The 26,125-nt window shown below is 39.1% G+C and overlaps 1 protein-coding gene across 1 annotated transcript in view; it reads right to left on the minus strand.

The window, feature by feature from the left end:
- The window catches only part of LOC136857251 (aryl hydrocarbon receptor nuclear translocator homolog), a 658,643-nt gene that overhangs the window by 6,406 nt on the left and 626,112 nt on the right, over positions 1-26,125 (minus strand). Inside the window, exons 11-13 of the mRNA XM_068225109.1 lie at positions 23,583-23,694; positions 16,759-17,938; positions 8,792-9,033 (exon numbers count right to left, since the gene is read on the minus strand). Of these exons, the coding sequence (XP_068081210.1) occupies positions 8,792-9,033; positions 16,759-17,938; positions 23,583-23,694 (1,534 nt within the window). The remainder of the gene's footprint in view (positions 1-8,791; positions 9,034-16,758; positions 17,939-23,582; positions 23,695-26,125) is intronic.

A 26,125-nucleotide genomic window follows, 5' to 3' on the forward strand; every position in this document is an offset into this window, starting at 1 on the left:
ATCACGCAGCTGAGTGGACCTTGAACCAGCCCTCAGATGCAGGTAAAAATCCCTGACCTGGCCGGGAATCGAACCCAGGACCTTCGGGTAAGTGGCAGGCACGCTACCCCTACACCGCGGGGCCAGTGAAACATTTACATGCTACAACTTAAATAAAAAGCACACAGATCAGAGAATACAAAATGAACAATATTTCTAAAGGAGAGAGAAATCTGATGATTATTATTATTCTCCAAGGAGAGCCTCTGTGGCTCAGGCGGCAGCATGCCGACCTCCCACTACTGGCTTCCGTGGTTTAAATCCCGGTCACTCCATGTCAGATTTGTGCTGGACGAAGTGGAGGCGGGACAGGTTTTTGTCCGGGTACCGTACTCCAGTTTTTCCTGTCATCTTCCATTCCAGCAACACTCTCCAATATCATTTCATTTCATCTGTCAATCATAATCGTTGCCCCACATGTGTGCGACAGGCTTCGGCAGCCGGCACAATTCCTATCCTCGTCAGTATATGGGGGCTTCATTAATTCCATTCCTGACCCGGTTGAATGACGGGAAACAAGCTGTGGATTTTCTTTCCATTCTCCAAGGAAGATAGCCCTATTTTACCTAAAAGTATGTTAGGGCTATCATTTATAACAAGACAATATTAAAGGTTGTTAATACATTAGTTGAACAAAATACTGCATAAGAATATTACAAAGAATTAAAAACATTGTCTAAGAATTGGATAAAAGCTGAAGTAAAACATCTTTTCACAAATATATCAGAAATTGGCAGGGATAAATTTACATTACTGTAACTGAGATGTCCTAACAAATTGTTTCTTTTGCTGGCATGTAGTGGACAATAGAAAATTAAATGAGCTACTGTTTGTTCTCATTGGCATTTACAAAGGTATCCTTCTAGTATTTTAAACCATTGAAAATAACTTCTAAATTTACCATGTCGAGTCATAAACTGTGCATGTATAAAAGTGGGTTCAAAGAATTTTGAGATTAATCGTAAATGAACGGTTGGAAGGAACAACTCCCAGGTGACATGCCCCTTCATGCTATTTATCCATATAGAGTTCCAGCCCTCTTCCATTTCATTTCTAAATATCTTCTTCACATGAGATATGGACACGTGGAGAATCTGAAATTTATTTTCTGATCTTGCTAACATGTCCACCCTAATTTCCAACAGTTCCAGCATGACCCTTTTACCTATGCAAGTTGCTAGTTGAGATTAAGTTCCTAATGTTTGATGCCAGTGGGTGTAGATTATATGTATCGCTTATGGCAGTGATATAAGATTGAATATAATAAATTCTTCCTCAAATGATTGAGGTTGCCAAACCGACAAAAAATATCACACAATATAAATTTTTAATTTAATTACAATACAGAATAAAAGATAAACAATAATTCCAATGATAATGTAGAGAAAAAAATCCTTAGTGACAAAAGAGGAAGCAGATAAAATACTCAATCTGATTTAATTCAGTGGGTGGAGCATAGAGGTAATGCCACAAGATCAATATCGAGGCTTTCAATGTATGTGTGCTCCAGCTCACAATGGTCTCATTAGGCCCACCAAGGTGTCGTATGTATGTGGCCAGTAGCTTAGAAATGGTACCCCTTGCACCCAGCATGAGTCCTATGACCTCGATGTCCTCAAGATTGTACACTACTGAGGTAATACAGAATGGTTGGTGAATATATCCTCCTTTGTTCTCCCTCGATTTCAGCGGGCTGTTGTGGATGTGATTCAAATCTGATTGTCGGATCGAGAATGAAACAGTTTTTGCTTCCAGGTTTGTAGGCAATCCTGTCGATTCGCCTTGTTCCACCATCAACTGCAGCACATAAATATTTAATGCTCAAAAACTATTCAATTCAATTTTCAATTCTGCTACATCACCCTAAATCCCTCCCCTTCCCAAAACATAAGATCACCACAATTCACTTAATCTATGGTTTCTATACAGTACTGAGCCAAGACAACATAACCTTTTATTTCCTTCCACCATGCCAAAATGTTTATTTCTGAGTACGTCGCACTGACACAGATACGTCTTATGGCGACGATGGGACATGAAAGGGCTAGAAGTGGGGAAGGAAGCGGCTGTGGCCTTAATTAAGGTACAGCCCCAGTATTTGCCTGGTGCGAAGATGGGAAACCACGGAAAACCATTTTCAGGGCTGCCGACAGTGGGGTTAGAACCTACTATCTCCTGAATACTGGATGCACTTAACCGACTGCAGCTATCGAGCTCGGTTTTATATGGAGTATACCTGTATCTGCATATTTTGATGTATTATGAGAACGGCTATTGCATCTGTTGTTTAATGCCAAATAAATGATTCTAGGACACCACTGTTACTACGAACTGAAAGACGAAGCACACGCTGTAGTTCATGTCAGTGTCCAGCTCATTGTGGTGCACATTTGCCAACCTCATACCGTTTATCGCCATCACAATCGGAACTACTCGAATAAACATCGCCCAGTAAAAATATCCATGAACCATCTTATTAATTTATTTACCATTTCACTTTTTGAGCTGAAAGTTACTTCGAGTACATATTACAGGCCAACTATAACTGTAGTTTTACCCATATAACAGGTATCCAAGCCTACAATGAGGAACCTCCCATCACCTAGACAGAAACCGAGACAGCCTTAAAATCTGTCTAAAGGAAAATCTTCAGGTGCAGATGAAGTGAATGCAGACATGATAAAGGCAGCAGGCATCCAGGGTATACAATCGCTGCACAGAGTACCAAATGCCGTATGGACAGACAACAAAATACCAGCAGATTGGAGCAAGGGCGTTATAATTCCCCTGTTTAAGAAAGACAGCAGACGGAAACCCATCAACTATACAGGAATAATCCTGCTGTCTCGTGGACTGAAAATTCTAGAGAAGATCATAGAAAGGATATTGAGAACCACCACTGAACCACAGTTAGAGGAGGAGCAATATGGATTCAGAAGGAACAGATCAACAATGGATCTAATTTTTAGCACCCGCATACGGATGGAAAAGTTTTGGGAGAAAGGCAAGAACCTGGTCATTGTATTCCTGGATATAGAAAAGGCCTATGATAGTGTTATAAGAGATAAGATCTGGGAGTGCCTGAGGAAAATAAATGTGCTTGAAGGACTGGCAAGGAAAATTCAGATGTTGTACAAAGACTGTACTAGCTGTGTACAAATTGGGGAAGGTCGATCATCATGGTTAGAGACCAAGAGTGGAGCTCAGCAAGGAAGTGCATTGTCGCCACTGTTATGGACAATATAATGAAGAATGTCAAGGAAAAGCTAAGGTGAACTGAATGCAGTGGCCTTTACTGATGATATCATGATTTGGGGTGAAACAGAAGAGGAAGTACAGACCAGACTCAACATATGGAAATCCCAGTTCCAGGAATATGACCTCAACATCAGCGAGACCAGAACAGTGGTGATGGCAGTCAACAGAGATGGGCGTCCAGCAAGTGTAAAACTAGGAGAACACCAGCTAGAGTGTGTGGATAGTTTTCCTTACCTTGGAAGTGTAATCTCCAGTGATAATTTGGTCAAAAAGGAAATTACAAACAGGGTGCAAAAGGGATCAGAATTCTACCAACAAGTAAGAAAACTTTTATGGGATGACATGATTCCAAAACTGGCCCAACTAATGATGTTTAACAGCTATTTCATACCAATATTTACCTATGGTATTGAAGCGTGCACCCTCACGAAAAGAGATTCATCAAGACTGCAAGCATCAGAGATGAAATTTCTTAGATCCACCATCCAGAAGACCAAGATGGAGAAGTTATGAAGTAAGGAGGTGAGGAAAGAAGCCAGAATAAAGACATCCCTTTTAGACAGAATCAGCACATCCAGACTTTGGTGGTACGGGCATGTGATGAGGATGGAGCCTACAAGAACAGCCAGAATAAGTTTGGAAAGATAGGTGGAGGGGAAAAGACCTGCAGGAAGACCTAAAACCCAATGGATGGACATTGGATGATGTTCTCCATGACAAGTTATATATGGACAGGAAGAAGAAGAAGAGGCTCATTAACCCTTTGAGAGTCAGGTTTCTTAGCTCACTGCACACCCTAAAATTTAGGTTTTTGCACATGTTTGTAAAACAACCCTCAAGAGGCATTATATTTTAATGAAACGAATGAATTTAACACAGTATGTTAACAAGACATCAAACAACTAGTTTAAGCACAAAAATTGTGAAACATGATTTTTAGTAACATTTTTTGGTATGATAATCCTCAAAACAATGTAAAGGGCAAAGAGTTTTGTTGCACTCCTTACAATGGTAGATAGTCCTTGTGTTTCTTTTCTCCCTTCTTTACGTGTGAGCACACACATGGCACACTCTTGAAAGTGGTCTTCTTTCTGGTTCGTTTGGGGGGATAAGGCGCTTTATTTACCTTTATTTACCTTCGTTCGCTTCGGACGTGGCGGCTGTAAGACCTCATCCTCACTTTCATTTAAGTCTTCATCACTAGAATTATTTCCAGATATACCTCCTACATCGTCTTCATCACTGTCTTCAAATACTGAACAATCACTTTCATCATTCATAAGAATTTCATGAACTGTATCGTTGCTTGTAAGCAAGTCAGCTCGACTTGGCGCAGCCATTTTCAACTGTTTGCAATTGACTCGCTAAAGCTGAAGACATCTGCTTAAATACATTTCATTTCCAGCGCTCCCCACGGTGATAAAAATAACCTAACGACTTTAGAAAATAGCCAACAGATGCCGGGAGCTATACTTTTTCAATCATTGTCCAAAGACATACAGTTACGAAGATATATCACTCCAAATTCCGATACGCAATATATTGCACCGTAACCACTGCGGCACTTACCGCTACATGCAATATATTGCGCCGTGACCTTCAAGGGGTTAACAGTACCCGGGAAATTGGAACTGTACAATGATGCTGATGATGAATTCACTGTCCTCCTCTTTTTTTTGTTTTTGCTAGTTGCGTTATGTCGCACCGACACAGATAGGTCTTACAGCGAAGATGGGATAGGAAATGCCTAGGAGTTGAAAGAAAAGACTATACAAACAATTGATAGAGAATCTCCTACTTAGGTGACAGCTCTAAACGTAGATCAATGATGACTGTGCGTACATATATTTTTTCATCTAATTCTATATACTTATTTAATGGAGTTGTCACTGTGGGGAAAAGGCTTTGTAACATCAAAATTTGATACGAAGAGGTGGCAGCAAGGAGAAACCTGAATCTGAAAGCTGGATGACACGTAGGAAAGCAGTTCATAGGATGAAGACCAGGTGGCAGGAGCAAGCTTTGAATGTTGTTGCTGCTGTCTTATCAGTAGACACTACACAGATTTAATAGGAACGGTGACTCTAATGTGCCATGAATCGGATCACTGTATCGATTCAGTAATGTGAAAATGAATCGATTCAGTAAAATTAATTGAATATCCCATCACTACTATGTACCTGGTATGTTTTCAGAACAGAATGTCTTCAGTCATTAAGCACGCTACATTCAACAGACAATGTCAAGGAAAATAAAACTATAAACGTACATACACACTCAGAATAAAATGTAATTTAAAAATATAATAAAATCAATTTGGAAGAATTAGTGAAATGAGTCAGGTTGCATGATAAACACTATTTAAGCTTACACCTGAATAGACTGAACAGTAACCTTTTAGACCTGAGAGTAATTTACAAAATATTTTTAAGTGGACAATGAAATGGCTTGACTATCTTCAGTAACTTAGAATAACATGAACCAACCTGGTTAAGTGATGTGGTATTATATTTGCAAACATCACTCCTGTTTTTGAATTCATTGGTCTCTCTGCATTCTCTAAAAGGCATCGTGGATGGGGTTAATGATTCCTAGAAGGCCGAGTACACTCAGTCTCAAAAATAATGCCTTGCTTGCCATCATCGTTACAAAATTGAAAATGACAAGTTTAGTAGCAGTTATGATTTTACCAGGTTCACAATATGTATCTTCACAACAGTCACAACAGATAGCTCAACAAAAAAAGAGCCCGGCAGACAGCAGCCATAAGGGATTTTGTTATAAGTAATACTTTTGTTCTGGAGAAACATATCTTCAAAAATCTACGTATAGTTTTTCCAGAGCAGAACTCCATATTGAAGAATAACAGCAGATACACTACTCTTAACAGTCTGCCTCAAATGTAATCAATGCAGCTGAAAAGGCATTAGGCCCTATGTTTCCACACAAGTCATCGACATGTACAAGAAATAGAAAAGAATCTACAAGAGATCACTGTGCAAATCCATAATGAATCTGAAGATCTGTCAATGTAACTTCTTCCACTTCTACAACCTTTTTTCGATGGCAACCTCCATTTACTGTAGTCTGCCTCCCATATTCATATGTAGGTCACCTGTATTATTCATCATTTCCTTTATAATTAAATTTCTAAATCTGATTTTAATGGCCTTACCTGTAAATTTCAATTATTAATTGCTTCATACAAAATTTGCAAAATGTAAAGCTGGACAATATTCCTGCCAAAAAGAGGTAGTCTTACTGATGCCAAAGTCACTCAAATTCTATGGTATAATTTACACTTTCATGAAAGAATTGTAAAGAAAATTTAATAAATAATGAGATGACTGATTTTTACATATTGTACAATGATGTTCATGTTAACCTAAATTGCAAATACAGTTACGAGAAATACAATAGTAACTTCAAGCATTATCAAAATGTGCATTCAAATTGTATATGAAACTAGCAAAACCGGCAGACGTTTTCCTTCCTGTATATATATATATAAACCTCTGCATATATAAAAATGGATGATCTAGAATTCATTGAAGAAAAATGTGGAAAAATGAAAGATAGCTCATACTGATGAGATACCATTATTGTTTTCGATAGAAATTTATGATAAACTATATACATTTACAATGATCACCACCACCACCACCACCACCACCACCACCACCACCACCACCACCACCACCACCACCACCTCTCACCCCCATGCCAATGGGGCTGAACTTGGACTTAAAACGACAAGTGGAATGCACTTATTAATCTCAGTGACCCCAAAAACTATGGATTCTACATTAATATTGGTCATTTTATACATTATTTAAAATTTCACTCCCTTTGAATCCCTGCCCCTAGGAGTGCTATTTGGGATGAACTTTGACTTAAACGGCATCTTGAGTGTCATAGTTCATCTCAGTGACCCTAAAACCTATAGATACGACACTAATATTTGTAGTTTTTGCTTAGTTTAAGACTTCACCTTCTCCCCTACGGGTGGTAGGGGTGTCTTGCCCCCACACTATTCATTCCAAGTAACAAGTCATATTTGTACCAAGTTTGACTCATAAAACGTGGGGGCATCTTCCCATCCTCCTGTATACAGCACTTCTTACTGTAAGTCGTCACCTAGCGACAATCTGTCCATCAAGTTCGATCCAATCTTGGTGCGGCTTTGGAATTAAATTATTTACATAAAATTACTCATCATAATCCTACCTATCTGATTTCATTCAAAACACTTTCTTAACACTCTCAGAAGTAATAAGAACAAATTGTGACATTTTCATCAAAATCGGTCCGGTAGTTTTTGAGTCTACTAATCTCAAATATACCAACATCCACTTTTATATATATAGATGTACAAGTTTTGAATAGTGTATAAATTGCTTTCCATATGCTTCCCTTTCTTTACACACAAGAGCCAGAAAGGACGAAAAATGAAATGCTTCATAGTATCAACATTTACATTTTCAGGTGTATGCTATTTCATCCATCAGAGCACATTCATAACATAACATAACAACATTTACCAACTTACCCCAAATAGATTGATTCATTTATGGAATGACAGGAGGAAGAGGATAGCAGAGAAAAAAAATTGAATTCCAGCCCAGTGCTCTTGAGCTACCCAGCAAACCACATTCTTCCACCTGAGGATATACATTACCTCACTCTGAACGTGTACAATCCTGCAAACGAGGAGAATTTTTGTCAGAAGGACATTTAGCACACGAACAAAGAATGACAAATGGGCATGTAACTCTCCTATGTAGCTCAGGGCTAGAGCATTGGGCCGGAGACCGGAAGGTCCAGGGTTCAATTCTCAGCCTGGCTGCTGAAATTCCTTTCCTACCATTCCACGCATAGTCCCTCTCCTATATCATATGTCAATTCGTATGCATAATAACTTCTGAAGCTGTATTATTTACCCTTCCTCTCTTTGAGAAACCATCAGAAAGATGATGGGGAAAAAAACAAAAATTGTATTTTAAAAAGAGAGAAGAAACGGAATTACCAGTTAGTGTTAAATTCACCAATATTTTTTTAAAATTCCCTTCAATGAAGAGGATAAATTCTTAATTTGTTAATCTTGTAATTGTGGAGGAAAGATAGGAAAAGCAACGTTTGTAACTGTTTAGAAAACTTGGGGTAAAACTAAGTAGTATACTAAAAAATGAAATCTGAAGATAACCGCACAGAGATCTAAAGACATACATATATCTTCTTTGAGAAGAAGGAAGAGAGTGAGATTCTATTATTTTAAGAAGACACTCTAAAGTAAGTACCAGAACATAACCAACACACTTCTATCACAAACTTAATAATTAAATTGAGTAGGGAGGAGTCAAGCTCATGCAAATACAGATACAGTAGATAAAGAACAGGTAAAGAAGTAAACATCACCATATACCATTAACTATAGGGGAAGGGGAGTCTTTCATTTGGTGCTCAGTCAAGACTTAAATATTATGAAAATAATTACCTGAAGCTGGGTTAGGTTGGTGCGAAATTGGTCAGCTTGAGGCACCTGATCTAAGTCTTGCTCTATGGAAATAATCTGCGTCTCCTGCAGCTGCATACGAGACTCCAACTGTAGATGATGCCTCCTCAACTCCCTGTTCATAGTACTGTACACTTGGTCTTGAAGTACTGGGGCTACCTCTGCAGTCACATTTAATCCATGGTATGCAACATCAGGACTTCCAGTAACCTCCACGAATGTATCTACGAGTACATGAAGCATACAATAAAATGAATTACTCTCCTACTAGACATCCTAAGAAATAATTCCTCATTTTTAGGAATACTTTTCTGTTTACAGCATAAAACAGAGACCTTTCACAGTTAGCAAGCAGATGTGGCCCATCACTTTTCTAGTGTGAAAATGGAAAACCAAGGAAAACCATCTTCAGGGCTGCTGACAGAGGGGTTCGAACCCACTATCTCCCGAATACAAACTCACAGCTGAGTGCCCTTAACTGCAAGGCCAACTTGCTTGGTAGTCCCCATTTTCACACCAGGCAAATGCTGGGGCTGTACTTTAATTAAGGTCATGATCGCTTCCTTCCCACTTCTAGCCCTTTCCTATCCCATCATCACCATAAGACTTATCTGTATGGGTGCGACTTTAAAAAATCATAAACAACATATCAGCAAACTGAAGTGCGTATTGAGAATAGGAAATTATAACGGACTACCTGGAGGAATTCAGAATTCCCCAAGGGAGCTTACAGCTGTAAATGGTACAGCAGCTGCCTGTATTCAGCTACAAGATGTCTGCAACAACTTGCAGAAGAAAAACAATAAAGATTTCCAACAGCAGCAGAAATTGTTTTTTAAGTTGATGACCTAGTAAGCAGATGAGATGAGCTCCAGGATACTCTAAAGTTGCAGCCTGAGCTTATTACCTTACTGGAAGAAAATGCTGTGTAAACCACCAAGCATTTTTATAACTTATAAATTTCATTTTTTTTTTTCCATATTGAAGTGCAATTATAAGAAATAAATTTCAATACAATATATCGGGTAAATAATATTAAATCAGTCTTGGGACTTGTTTCAGCCACTTAGCGGCCATCTTCCTCCAAAATAAAATTAAACAGATTATGTGATAACTAAAACATATGTATACAAGACAAAGACAATTTTGCAGGAATAATTATAACATTAAAATTAAAGCTAACTCTGCTAAACTCTCTCAGCTCTACTCTCTTCCCTGTTGTACTCGCCCTAACGGGTGTATCAACCTAAAGGCTTAAAGTTAACTAAACATTTTTATGACTCAGTAGCTTATGTTTATGTCAATTTAGTTCTTATAACCACCATTGTTGGAGGCCGTCTCAGAAGGTGACAGAGAAACCAATCTTCCCCTACATTTTAACCAAAATAACAATATTATTTTCGCCTTTAAAAGCAGTGGAGAGTATCTGGACATCTGGCCGGACAAAGATAGCACTTCCGTACATAATATGGGGTCTACTCAATAATATGTAGCCTTTGGTTGGTGCATATCTATGCTTCAGTGTGTTTCCTGTGTGCACAGGATATGACATTTGTGTTGGCTACATGGATCTTATAGCAGCTCCTCTTTGGCTGAGCTTATTACCTTACTGGAAGAAAATGCTGTGTAAACCACCAAGCATTTCTATTTTAAAAGAGATGATTGTCAACTGTGGCCCCTGAAAAAGGGCTCCACTGTTGATATTTCTGGTGCGAAAAAGGATCAGCCGTCAGTGTTTCATTAGTTGACTGACGTTGCCCAGGATACACCCGATCGGGTACCATTCTCTTTAATTTACAGTGTAAATACAACCTATGGGGAGGCTCTTACATTCAAGAAGCACTGCAAGTGTCGGCGAGGAATAACCTACTTCGTAAATTGGCTGGTTCACAGTGGGGGAGTCAGCCGCAAACCCTCTGTACATCTGCAACGGCACTTTGTTATTCCGTCGGAGAGCAATGTTGCCAACTTAGCGGATTTTCCGCTAAATTTGGCGGAATTAGAAGACTGTTGGCGGAGAAATATACCATTTAGCGGACAGCGGATTTTTTGGCGGAATTCTAGATTTATTATAGCGGAATTTAGCGTTTTATCCATTTTACTTTTTTAAAAAAAATTGTACTCCAGTCTGTCTCTGAGCTATTCCGTATTTCTTGTCAAGAGCTAGCAGTCACATGAGGAAAACATGTTATTTGGATTTGTTGTTATGAGATCGTGGTATCATAAATTTGTAATGCGTGGGAAATGGGTACTTATCTCTTAGTTGGCGAATGACGACAGATAATGAACCTGTGGGAGTGACGCATTTATATTTATGCCATGAAGGAAGACCGTTTAATGAACTGGCCTGTTCTGTGTGTGGCCCTCGAGGTAGGGAATTCACCTAGTTTGCACCCGGCAGTAAAACGCCTACAAGTTTTAGCTCGTCGGCTCGCAGGCAGGGGGTTAATCCCAGTGGAATTCACAGATCAGGTGAGTACAGACATTTATGATTATCATTATTATTATTATTAATATTATTATTATTATTATTATTATTATTATTATTATTATTATTATTATTATTATGTGCGTATGGACCCAGTGGATCAAGCAAAGCTCTAACGATTCTGTTTTCTGAGTTGCCAAACAGCTCTCATCCTTTCTCTGTGGATCCTTTTCGTTCTTCTGTCCACTTTGCTCCAGTCTTCTATTTCACTTCGTTCTCTGGTTGCACTTTCCATCCATTATTTTTTTTCCTATAGAGGTTTCTGTCCGCAGTGTCATTTGAGTTCATCTGGGCTTTTTCCACATCCTTCTTCACTTCCAGTACCCACAGAATATTATTTAGATGTTCTATGTAGGTGAGAATGTTGTGTGTCAGTCTACTTGCCGGCAGTCTGCCGACGTGCCCATAAAATTTCAGACCTCTTTTGCGGATGTCTGCTGCAATGTTGGACAGCTCTTCTGTCACTTTGCGTGACCTCAGTCTGTATCCATCTTCTGTTTTTCGGGGACCGAGAATTTTCCTCAGATTATTATTATTATTATTATTATTATTATTATTATTATTATTATTATTATTATTATTATTATATTATTATTATTATTATTATTATTATTATTATTATTGTCCATTATTTGAGATCGGATTTCTTGGCGGAATTTTAGCGGATTTTTAGTAGCATTTAGCGGATCTTGAAAATATAAGTTGGCAACACTGTCGGAGAGTATGCATGTCTAGTTTGGCATTCATCATCCCTTGCCAGACAGCTGGATGTAGCCCTCAACGAGATATGCAGGTTAGTGACTAAACACCAAACCGAACCCCAAGGCACTACAGCCCTTGAAGGGCCTTGGCCTACCAAATGACTGCTGCTCAGCCCGAAGGCTTGCAGCTTACGAGGTGACGTATGGTCAGCATGACGAATCCTCTCGGCCGTTATTCTTGGCTTTCTAGACCGGGGCAGCAATCTCACTGTCAGATAGGAAGGGCAAATATAGTATGAACTCATGCTCCACATGTGTGAATCAGACATGTACTTAGATGCCATCACTTAGCAAATGCATAGATTAATACATTGCATCATGTGCCCATGCAATTATGCTAAGCGCAATGCTATTTTTATCAAGTAATAAATTAAAATTTGCCAGAATTGCCTCTAAATGGCTCCTAAAATCACTAGAAAAGTCACTAGTCGCTATCTTTGAAATTCTATCACTAAATTACTAAAAGACACTCCAAATCTAGCGACTAGTCTCTAGAATTGACTAGACTGATGTGAATGAACATGGACATGACATGCGAGAACGAGACATTGACAATCGATATACGCGTTGCAATATACAGGTTTCAATAAACATCGCACATTCGTGCGCATTTCTAGTATTAATAATGTTGATATTTCATTTGAAAGTGGCCAATGAGTGAAGGACTTCCAGCCACTGGCGTACAAACCTAAAATGGCGGGATCTGAAAATGAATGCTTGAAGTTAGCCAAAAAATAAGCTAAAATCGGGAGAAATAATAGAATAATCGGGAGGCGGGAAAAACTGTCGAAAATCGGGAATCTCCCACCTAAATCAGGAAAGTTGGCAGGTATGCTTATGTCACCCAAAAGGAATAAAATGCAGTATTGTACTGTATGATACCAGGCTGTTCTGGGCAACCTATAAGACTGATTTTGAGGAAAATTCTTTTCTTCGATTTCCTTCAACTTAAGACATCAGATATCAATAATGTTTGAAATGAAAATCCACATTCTGTTTCCAATCATTCAACTGGGTCAAGAATGGAATGAATGAAGCCCCCATGTAGTGGCGAGGATAGGAATTGGGCCAGCTGCCGAAGTCTGTCGCACTCCTCTGCGGCAATGATTAATGAATGACGGATGAAATGATATTGGAGTGTGTTGCTGTATTGAAATATGACAGGGAAAACTGGAGTACCTGGAGAAAAACCTGTCCCGCCTCCACTTTGTCCAGCACAAATCTCACATGGAGTGACCGGGATTTGAACCACGGAACCCAACGGTGAGAGGCTGGCGCACTGCCACCTGTCACAGAGGCTCTACTATGTTTGAAATATAAAATGAAAATATCCATCCTTCCCGGGTTAAGCGGGCAACAGAACAATTTACTGGCAGATATGCGGCTGATTCAACAAGAGAACGAGAAAAGGTGGTTCCATTTGTGTTCTTGGACAAGAGGTCACAAGATCAAACAGTTATGTGAAAGATGAGGTCAAGTAGTCTGTAAAGAACACAGTGAAATGAGTCATGTATGCAAAAATTGCAAGTGCAATTTAGTGGGACATAAAGCATATAACATTATTACTAAAAACTGCACATACAAATAGAATTTTCATAAAAACTTTAAATGTGCCGTTTATAAAGAAATGTTTGTTAAATTGCTGATTTTCAGGAAAATGTGGCACCTGTGAGCAAAATCTAGTGAATATGCAGATATTGTGTTAAGATTATGCGTGATTTAACATTTATGAAACAATTTTCCATTTCTGGTATTATTATTCATGTTGTGGCACGATATAATAAAATATGCGTACAGAAACTTTGTTATATTGTAGTTACATAGGTGCTGCATTTAGTCGCAACCAACATTTTAAACTCTGTTTCAGACAGAAGCGCTGAAAGCCGTACAAGGGCCATCAGACCCTGCTTGCCCAAACGGTGCCATAAAAAATGCTTGCCCAAACAGGGTTAAGAATGTGTCAAAACAATGCATGATACCACAAGATATACATTTCATGGTTTCTGTACCGACAGCTATGCTTAGTTGTATAACAATTAATTACAAAGTTTTCCTCCTATTCAATACAGTAAAAGTGTCTTTGACATTTAAGATTTAAAATCTATACATGTTTTAGCCCTAATTTGGGCCATCTTCAGTAGAACATGGCAATAGTTAAAATCAATTAACACATTGGAGACGCCGCTCGTAGAAACTACAGGCGCGCTAATTCACTGCTGCTGACGGAGCTCGGAGAATCTACGGGCACGATTTCAGTGTAGCTAAAAAATCGTAGCTGCCGTTTCAGCGAGCTGTGACTTCACTAGGATACTGTTGAATGCTTCCATAAGCATAAAATGTACTAGTTATGAGCATAAGTCGCGAGCTCTACTTTCAAGGCATTGATAACACAGCCACGTTCCCACATAACCTAAGGCTGCATCATCGTTGACTCTCAGCCGTGAGGCAGGCTTGTTTGTGTAATTCTTGTGAATATTTAGCATGTCTAATTCAAATGTACGAAATTTCGACAACGAATCCATAATGGATGTTCTTATGGAAGACACGACTTTTGAAAATGAGGATGAGGATAACAATTACACACTAAGTAAACATGATGATTCTGGCGCTTCAGGCTAGTAAATGCAGAAAATGAGCTAATTTCAAATTGGTGTGAAGTGTAACGTAGTTTTATATCGATTCCGTGAAGTGGGTTCCGTAATACTGTTTTATACCGCTTCCTAAAAATGTGGGTGTTTCCCGTGTACCTGCAGCAACTCGATGCAACCCCGTCGTCAAACAAAGAACAGTGGGAATGCAAATTCCTGGTTGTAAACAAGGATACCGTTGCCAATTGACCAATTAGGTTAGAATCTGTATTAGTGTGTTTCAGCAGATGTGCCCACAAAGTCAAATTTCGAAATATTAACCGAACTGGCATCCATAGCTGCGTCAGATTTTTTTTCGTTTGTAAAACATATTATATTCATAAATTTATATTTAAAAATTGCTGCACTATTATGATAATTAAAACTCATTTTTGTGTAGAGGAAAATGTGATCTTTCTATGCATTCCAAAAGTTGTTATAATCATGGCTTACCCTAGCATTGAAAAATTTTCAAAAACCATTAAAATCCTGCGATTTCTGGAGGGTAGCACATTCAAATATGGACGTCTCCAATGTGTTAAAATTATGTTGATGGATGATATGTGTGACCGGCATATAATACATTATTTTTATCTTGAACACAGACTCTATGGTCCAACTAGATGATAATAAGAAAAAAAGTTTCAATTTCTGAAGTTCATTTTTTCACTAGGGTGACAAGTCTACTTGTCTTGAGCAATGTTAACAAGTTTCTGAAGCTATCAAGAAATTATTATCAGCTAGCGGGAAAACAATTTTGGTTGTGCAATTTTGTAGAGATGTGGTTAGCTGCCAATATTGTATTGATCGGCAATAAGTACTCAGAGTTAGAAATGTTTCCTGTTGCCCAGTCGAATGGTGTGCTCCTTAGCACGGACTAGTGCAAAACTAAGTAAGAACTAAGTAACAACTTTGAAATAAATTGTTATACAAGTAATGCAAATAGTACCACAGCAGCTAATATGTATGGGCAGCCCTCTAAGGGACTTGCCAGTGCTATACAATCAACATTTTAAACCATTTTTTCCTTTAGATCTGTAATAGAAGTGTAGTATTAACATATGCTGTTAATTCTAGCTGAGAGGCCACATACCATTAAAAACTTAAGGAAATTCATATGATTTCTATTCCTAAAGAAACTGATGTCAGAAGAAAGTCATTGGCATTGTTACCTTGAAATTACTCCAATATTCAATTAATATGAATTGATTGGTAAATGATGGTCTACAAATTGTTAATCTGCAGTATAACTGCTACATATTGTTAAAAAAATAGACTTTATTCTTAACACAACATGCCCAGGCTACTTAAAATAGCATCACTTCCCTGTGCTAGCATGATTTAGACTCTGGAACATAACAACAGTTCTGTCAGCTTTCCCTATAGCTGCCGATGACCTTAGATGTTAGGCCCCTTTAAACAACAAGCATCATCATCAGCTTTCCCTATACAATTATACAATTTTATACACATATTCTACAACAACCAGTCTATCACATGAAATACATCAACAGCTATCTGAGAGCACATGTTTACAAACCAATGTCCCAACGATGCACCACCAATTACCAATGAAAGATAATAATATCTACTGGCAGAAAAAGAAATTGACAACATATTACGGTAACAACCAAATCGATAACATGGCTAGCTTTTGTGCAGCTGAATTTGAACATTCGTGGTAGTAGTATTAACAGTGACACTCAGGCATGCAAAGTATGGTTGTAATATTACTACCATAAGGTGCATACTGTTAACAATAAAAGATGTCATTGATCTTAATAGTAAAAGTAGCCTCTAAAGAAACATAGTAAACTAAGTTTAACATAGCAAGATAAGCCTTATCATTAAAACTGCTTAGACAGGACCCCCCTTTCAGACTGTGAACAAATTCTAGGACCAAATATCACAGACAGTACACAATTAAAAGACACCCAACATAGGTCTAAACACCGGCACATAGTGCTAATGAGAGGCTATGTCCCTAGTTTCCAAAATGAATCAACAATAACAGCAATAAAATGGAAGATTGCCTTAAATTCCTAGATCAAGCCATTACAAATAAAATCTTACCTGGCAAGGTATCTAGTGATATGAATTCAGGTTTCAAGCCATCCACAGAGGTGTCCAAAGGCAAGTTGAGCAGTTCATGAATGTCTGGATTGTTGTCAGGTTCAGGGAGCCCCAGTGACGAGAAGGTGTCGCTGTCAACATGTTCTGGACTCATGATGGTATTCTGACAGTTTATAAAGGCACTGGCTGGGCTCAGTACAGATGTTCCTTGCTCTCTGTTAAAATGTGGAAAGTTGAGTGCACTATGTGCAGGAGAATGGGGGCTAGACTGATTTGCATACTCCGAAATATGTGTTGAGGAGAAATGCACTGTGTTTATGGAAGGTGATTGTGGACTTGGGCTTCTAGTAATTACTTTACTAGAAAAAAATGCTATAGACTGGGGAGGGGAATTAGGACTATGCATTATAATATTTCTGCTAATACTTCCATTGCCTGGAAGGAGGCCATAATGAGTCTGTAGGGGAGATGTCTGGCTTCTGTTGCTACCACTATACAAGGGGCTACTAGATGGACCTCCACCTCTCATGAGAATTGCACGATGCTGCTCATCAGGAGACATAGTGGGTGGTACTTCTACCCTCAAAGCCTCCACAGGCGAAGTGTGCGAATCCCTTCGCCGAAGTCTATTAATTTTTGAAGCTGTATGGAGTCTCTTGGAAGTGCCTGCACTTTCTAAATCTGCACTTATTGTTCGTTTCAACACTGTTGTTTCCTTACACCACCTAGGTTCACTGTCTCGAAATGATGAAACATCTTCAACTTCCAATCGGTTATTTGGCTCGCTGCGCTCCAACATTGTTGACCGTATGGTTGGCACAGGCATTGCCGACACACGTTCCGTTATTACGCTTTCTCTTAGTACTGTTGGTCTTTCCACAGGCCGTACTTCTGTTGTGGAAGACACAATGCTTGAAGTTGAGGTGACAACTGGAAGCCTTGTTGCAGTGCATGTTGGAGATAGGGGTGACAATTGAACTTTAGGTGGTTCAACTCTGTTAGGCTGCCCATGTACAGAGGGATGTGAATATAAGACTACATTCACATAATGAGCGTTGGGACCAGGCTGAGGGCTATGGTTCTGTTCTTCTGACCCAGACATATACTGCGACATGTCTGACAATGGAAGGGAATCTTCCAATGCTACAGGACTAATCGCTGGCTGCTCTGGAGCAGACACCTGTAAAGAAAAGCCAATTCAAATATGAATATAAATGAAAGCTGAGAGACAAGTAGAAAATAACCAGGAATGGATTAATTAAATGATGTAAGTTTGATTAATATTTTGTCGTGAAAGTACAGAAAACCATCCAATGGGCCACACGGCTCTATTCAATTAGAGCGAAGTCTGTGTATATTATTATTACTACGTTAGTGACTCATATAGAAAATAATGCAGTTCTTTCAACTCAATATTGAGTAAATTTTAAAAATAACTTGGTTTTTAAACAATATCATTGTCCACACAAGACAATCATTACAGTGAGTGAAAATTTTTACACAAATAGGGAGAGAGAAGGTAAGAGCCCTTTTCTTTAAAAAAAAAGAAAGTGAGTGTTTGTCTGAATATCTCCATACAATTAATAGTACCTTGCCACATTGCCATATATTGCATACACATGCACACACCCAATCCAAACATGAAAAAGTAAGCTTATTTCATGTATGAAACTACTACATGTTTTCAGTCCCAAGTACCAGTGAAAGTATGAAGTTCACAGCTTCTACGGACTTAGTTTGACAAAAGTATACAAAGACATTTACCACATAAACACAATGATTTATAGCCTTTGTTGGTTCCTTCTCCCATTCCTCAATCAGTGGTGGACAATCACATAATGCAATTATTACAGGGTCTTTATTTGAAAGTTCTTAAAAGTAGATGACTGACAAAGTAAAGATGCTATACCAGTATTGCTACAGCTGTGTTCAGATAGGCAATGGATGATCAAAATGGTTTGAGACAAAGAGAGGTGTCCAGCAAGGAAGTGCCCTATCACCACTCTTGTTCAGAATAATAATGGAGAGCAGACCAAATGCCCTGGTATTTGCTGATGATGTGCTGTTATTGGGAGAAACAGAAGATGAGTACAGAAAAAACTGACTGAGTGGAACAATATGTTCAATAAATTTGAGATAAGTATGTTCAATAAATTTGAGATAAGTAAAACAAAGTCTGTAGAAATAACCAGGGGTGGTGCGTGGTATTGTTGCAGGGTTGCACAACTCCCAGTAATTTTGCACTTCATTTGTTGTCTTTTCTTCTAATGCTTTAGTTTAATAAACCTAACATGTATTCGAAAACATGTTAAAATCAACCATTTTCAGTCGTTCGCTGTACTAATGCTTCGTAACGGACCAACAAACGCTGTCGGCTTCGAATCAAACTTAGGGGGTTTGCTTTCCTACAGCAACTCTCTAGCGGACAGCGTGGCGCAATGCACCTCAGCAGAGACGAGCCTAAGCCCGCATAGCTTCAGGTAGCATGCTCGCTAGTATCGGTCTCAGGGAGTTACACGAGACTAGCAAGTCCTCTACCGAGAAACAGTTCCAAATGTCCCCGTTAGATTGCGCCATTCCGCGGAGATTACTTCATTCCTACTTTCTCCCTTCTAGCAAAGGTAATTAATTTCCATTTTTTTAATTTACTAATTTCATTTACGTTGCACCGACGCAGATAGGTCTTATGGTGACGATGGGATAGAAGTTTGAGGGAAGCGACCGTGGCTTTGATTAAGGCACAGCCACAGCATTTGCCTGGTATGAAAATGGGAAACCGCGGAAAACCATCTTCAGGGCTTCCAACAGTGGTATTCGAACCCACTATACTTCAAATGCAAGCTCACAACTACGCGACCCTAACCGCATGGCCAACTTGCTGGGTAATTTCTCTTCCACGCCATACCAGACCACCCACAATATTACCAACATCTTGCTTCAATGAAAAACAGGGCGGGAAATTTTCAATTCAAGTGAGGCAAAAGTAACTGTGCCAGGCTGAGTGGCTCAGACGGTTGAGGCGCTGGCCTTCTGACCCCTATGTGGCAGGTTCGATCCTGGCTCAGTCCGGTGGTATCTGAAGGTGCTCAAATACGTGAGCTTCGTGTCAGTAGATTTACTGGCATGTAAAAGAACTCCGGCACCTCGGTGTCTCCGAAAACCGTAAAAAGTCGTTAGTGGGACGTAAAGCCAATACGTTATTATTAACAGTAACTATAGTTACATTGTATAATAAGCCTCTTATTTCCTGGGTTATAATTGCCAGATATATTACAGTTTTATTAGGAATGTAGTTCATTACTTAACGATAAAAGAGTTTCTTGTTATTTCTGTAAGCTATAAAAATGTGCCACTGAAAATGTTTGTGCAACACCCAGCTTCAGATACCACCAGCCGCCACTGGAAATAACCACCAACAGGAAAGGAATAAACTCAAACCTCTTCTTGGAAGGAGCAAAATTACAATCAGTTTCTCACTTCAAGTACCTCGGAAGCACAATCTCCAAAAACAACACTGTCAGCAGGACACAAAAAGCAGCAGACTTTTACAATCAAGTCAGAAATCAACAGCAATCAAATACCACAAAAAGCAAAACAACCCTGTACCGATTCTCAGATATGGTTTAGAGACATGTAATCTACTACACAATGACTACAGAAGAATTCAGACAACAGAAATGAGATTCATTAGAACAATGAATCAAATAACTCGAAAGGACAAAATCAGGAATGAAGTAAATAGGAAGGTAGCTGGCAGTGAGGTCCTTATACTAGTGTAATAAAGCATAGACTTCAGTGGTATGGGTACATTATGAGAATGAAGAGCTAGAGATCTGCCAGACAATACTTCAACCTTACTGTCCAAGAAAATGCTGGATAGACACAGTGAAATCAGATGTGGAGGAGAGAGTCTCAAATGGGAAGATGTCCTGGAACAGAAGATGTATGCAGACAGGAAGAGATGTCGATTGCTTGTACACCTCACCCGGGAAACTGGAGTTGTAAAATGATGATTATGATGATGCTGATGATGATGATAAAGTACAGTAGATGTAATGCTAGTTGTACAGTGACCTCATCAGATGTAGCTGCAATATCAGAGACATCTGCAGCTTTACACCAGCAGCTGAATGAAGTGATGAAATGTTATATGCAAGACTTTTAAATGAAGTCATCTCATTGATTCTGGCAAGTTTTGTGTCGCTGCCATCACTCTAGTGTTAATATGTTTATATTGAAAATTTGAAGTGTTTCTTACAAAGTGATTTTTGCATTAGAACAATGAGTTTTTATTGTGGAGTGTTATGCAAAGTATTCACCAGTCAAGGAGCACCAGTTTCTATTCATTCACAGATTTCCTCGTGACCATATTCCAAACAAGAATACAGTACAAACCATAGCGATAAACTCTGCACCATTGGGTGCTTTCTTAACAACAAGAAAAGTAGGGGAAGAATGCATTACAGGAGAAGCTCAACAAAATAGCTCTGTTTGGAAAGATGCCCCTCTGAATCTAAGTCACATGCTAGATCACCCGATTGCAATCCCTGCGATTACTGCACATGCAGGATGTTGAAAGGAAAAGCGTACACCAGCAACCTTCACACAACAGCAGAACTATAGGAGAACAATTGGCAAGTTTTATGGAACATCTCACAGATCAAGATTCACCAAGTGTACGCAAATCTCTTTATGTGGTGCCTAACATGTTTGAAAGCTAAGAAACATCACTTTCAGCATCTCCTTTAGTTCCAGGTTAAGTTTTTATTAGTTTCAACAGACATAGCCTCTCTATTACTTTTATTCGACACTAAGTAGCATGCAGACACAGCACGCATTTTACCCTGGCCAGCAGACGAGAATCAATGTGGCAAGTTGCCATGGCTTGAGAGGTGATGCACCCTAGTCATAAAATAAAAACCCTGCATAAACCAAATTCTGTATCTCAAAAATGTTTATTCATAAATTAGTATATTTTCAAGCCAGCCACTCTAACGATCAATTCTTCTCTTTATCTAAGAATTTCTCTTCTTTCTTATATCCGGCTCCATGGTTTAGGGGTCAGCATCTTGGCTTTTGGTCCTCGGGGCCCCAGGTTCGATTCCTGCCTACGTCGAGGGATTTTAAACTTAAACAGTTAATTGTCCTGGATTGGGGAGCAGGGTGTCCATGCTGTCCCCAACATTCCTGCAATTCACACATCATACACAACACTATCCTCCACTACACTAATACACAGTTTCCTACACATGGCAGATGCTGCCCCCTATCATCAGAGGGTCTGCCTTGCAAGGACTGCACCAGGCTAGCAAATGTCACAAGAATTTATTTATTCTCTTTCTTATTTTGTGTTCCACAGAAATGGGTTGTCTTTCTCATAATTTAAAAACATTTTAAAACAAAAAAAGGCATAAGATAACTTCTGTCCCCAGATAAATGGAACCTAAAGCTAACCTCCTGCCACCAATTCTTCTCTTTATCTTTTCCAATTTCTTTGACATCTCCAATTTCTTTGAAATCATTTAGGAAAAGGCTAGGAAAACGACAGATAGGGAATCTGCCACCTGGGTGACTGCCCTAAATGCAGATCAGTATTGATTGATTGATTGATTGATTGATTGATTGATTGATTGATCAAGTTGGAAATTTCCCCAGAACCGATCATAAAACAATTTCCTAGAATTTTTTTTTTTTTTTTTTTTTTTTGCCAAGGGCTTTACGTCGCGCCGACACAGATAGGTCTTATGGCGACGACGGGATAGGAAAGGCCTAGGAGTTGGAAGGAAGCGGCCGTGGCCTTAATTAAGGTACAGCCCCAGCATTTGCCTGGTGAGAAAATGGGAAACCACGGAAAACCATTTTCAGGGCTGCCGATAGTGGGATTCGAACCTACTATCTCCCGGATGCAAGCTCACAGCCGCACGCCTCTACGCGCACGGCCAACTCGCCTGGTTCCTAGAAATTTAAACAGATTGTAAAAAGGTTGATTTGATTGTTTCCCAAGCTCAGCATTTAACAACATAGTCTTTAACTGCTGGACATCACAACATTTGGAGAGAATGCATGGGAGTTGTGAAAGGTTACTTGTTAATTATCACTATCATCAGCCAAGGATGGATCTGCTTAGTTATAAGTCCTGTGAATTAATTCCAGAGGTCAAAGTAAATCAGCAAGGTACTGTACGTATTCCCCAGAAAAATTGTACATCTTTCCTGCTTCTTCAAAAGAATGTAGAAAGTGTGTTAGTAAATTGTCACGGTAATTTTTTTAGCTAACAAACAAGTGGAAGCCACTGTGTTTATTCATTTTTAAAGTTGTTCTAAAATATGTTTTGTTATTTAAAACATGTAGTACTGATACATCACTGTCAAAATAGCTCCAACCTGCAACTCTCTCATAACAGACCCAGATATGGTGCAATGGTGAAAGAAGGGTACAAAGGTACCGACACAACAGGGCTCACTTTCATGAAATGCTTGTTTAAAGAGCATTACATACCAGAAAAATGCTACATTCAATGTTTCATTTCAACCTGATGCCAGTTCCTAGTAAAATGTACAAAGAGGTAAGTGTCATGAATTACAAAATGGAAGCATCAACACAACAGACAGATCCATAAACAACAAATTGAATATTTCTTGACACATCAGGTCAGAAAATTGTTCAGTGTGTTGGCAAGAAAGTCATGTAAATGTGACTTATAGGATAGTTAAAGTTTTTACTGTATTTAAAAGAGAATCAAATAAACCATAGTTACACACTTTTAATCATGCAGCCATGAAGAATTTTGTGTAAAACAAGAAAATATTTTATTTCATTCTTACCGATGATGGCCCAGGAGTGATCACATTATGGAAATCAGACATTCCTATTGAAGCAATTGATGCAGAGAAGCGTTTCTTCATCTCTTTCAGACCATCTTCTCCCTCCTTTTCACTGTGAAAAACACATAAAACAATAAAATTACACAATATGTCAATTAATTTGAAAGTATGTGATTTACTCTCCATTTCTTTCCATCACCAGAAGAAAAATTACAGGAACTTCATTAAAACTATACCTGGTGATGGGAAAAGTACAAAATAAAAGCAGGTCTGAATTACAGTTAACTGAGAAATATTTTACTCAATTACAAATTACCCTTTCAACAAGTATTAGTAAAATTACAATTTCTTCACAGAATGCCAGTCTTGGGAAACTTTATTTTTTCAAATACGCTTGGAATGATACCAAAGTTTAGAAGGAAAAAGGCATTACTGTACTTGTTTAGTGTTTTTTCTAAGATCATCATTACCATCATCATCATCATGAACACCATCATCATCATTTTCCAGCTCCAGTTTCCCGGATGTGGTGTACAAGTGCTCGCCTCTTCTTCCTGTCGAAGTATAATTTATGTTCCTCTATGTCCTCCCACTTGGCATTCCTCTTGCTGTCCTCCGATTTCACTGTGTCTATCCATCAATTCCTTGGCCTCCCAACTGGCCTCTCCCCTTTCACTTCTCCGGCAAAGTAATTCCTTACTGTTCTCGTTCTGTCCAAACCATTGTACGCTCAGTCTTCCTAAAAGCTTGGTACCAGGTCTTTTGGTTCACTGTTCTGATGAACAAGATATCAGAAACTACACACTGAATGCCAAGGTGCTTAGTTTGCACTTAGTCTGGGTGAGAATCTCTATCTATGTGGAAGAAGATAATGAATTCGATGTTACATTACTTATTTAAAATTTATCATTAGAAATTCAAGAATATATTGTAGCACCCCGAGGTACCACCGTGGCAACACAGGAAAGTTTACTCACTATATGGTTTTGGCTAGATGGCCAGAACTAGAAGCTTATGTTGCTTGATAGTACTCACTGTAGTGATGGGTCGTTCATGATCGAACTGACTCTTTTGCACGACTCATTGGGGAGAGCTAGCTCTCTCATTGAGAGTTGACTCTTGTAAGAGCTAGCTCCCTCCTTGCTCCTTGAGAGCTAGTCGTTTAAGTACGAGTCTACTCTTGTATGAGCTAGCTCCCTCCTTGCTCCTTGAGAGCTAGTCATTCACTTACGAGCCGACTCTTTTATCAACTGCAACTCCAAGAAAGAGCTAGCTCATCACATTGACTCTCGTTCTTTTCTAGCCAATACCATGCTTCATATAATCACGTGACATACAGAAGACGCTTTCTTTTTTATAGGCTACCCAGTCTAGCTTCTTTCCGCATTCAGTCAGTCCACTGAGTGCTGTGGTTGTGGTCTGTGTGCCAGGCACGTTATTCGTGCCATAGTTCCGGCAACTTGCTACCTAACGAAACAATAAAATGAAATAAGCTACATGTTATTGAGCAATACTTACCAGTTCCCTTCCTGTATGCACTCATAATCTATGAAGGATGTACTATTGATCCAGTAGGTTAAGAGCAAACAAACGACACCAAGTTCAGCTTAACTATCCTCAACTAAGCACGAACAACAGTCACTATCTAGAATACTGAATATACCACCCAGCAAGTAGAAACGGCGTAGTTTTACTCTGTCTGAAATAATTAAGAAATACTCTGACAAATCCTCATCTGCTTCTTAAATGCTGTCGTAGTTATGAATCAACATATTGCCAAAATCATTCGGTTTTACGGTACAGTGGATAAAATGACATACCGTAGTTTTAAATTGAATTAATGGAAATAGAAAATAATGCTAGTTTTGGCTTTAAAATATAAGCTAAATAACTCATGCCAAAGTGTATACCGCAGTATATTTTCAAATAATTATTAATTAACGTGTAGTCATGCAAGGAGTCCGACTCCTTAGCCGGATGGTCAGCATTGAGGCCTTCAGTGCAGAGGGTCCCGGATTCGTTTCTCGGCCAAGTCGGGGATTTTAATCTCTTCTGATTAATTCTTCTGGCTCGGGAACTGGGTATTTGTGTTTGTCCCAACACTCTCCTCTTCATATTCAGACAACACACCACACTACCAACCACCACAGAAACACACAATACTGATTACATCCCTCCACTTAGGGTTAGCGTCAGTAAGGGCATTCGGCCATAAAATATGGCCAGCCGGGCTGAGTGGGTCAGACTGTTGAGGTGCTGGCCTACTGACCCCAACTTGGCAGGTTCGATCTTGGCTGAGTCCGGTGGTATTTGAAGGTGCTCAAATACATCAGCCTCATGTCGGTAGATTTACTGGAACGTAAAAAATCTCCTGAAGGGCTAAATTCCGGCACCTCGGCGTCTCCGAAAACCGTAAAAGTAGTTAGTGGAACGTAAAGTCAATAACATTATTATTTATTATAAAACAGGGCCAAATCCACATGTGCGAAACAGTTCGCACCCGCGACCCCACAAGTGTGGGAAAAGCGGTAGAAGAAGAAGTA

The sequence above is a fragment of the Anabrus simplex genome, chromosome 1, assembly GCF_040414725.1.
Source record: "Anabrus simplex isolate iqAnaSimp1 chromosome 1, ASM4041472v1, whole genome shotgun sequence".
NCBI lineage: Eukaryota > Metazoa > Arthropoda > Insecta > Orthoptera > Tettigoniidae > Anabrus > Anabrus simplex.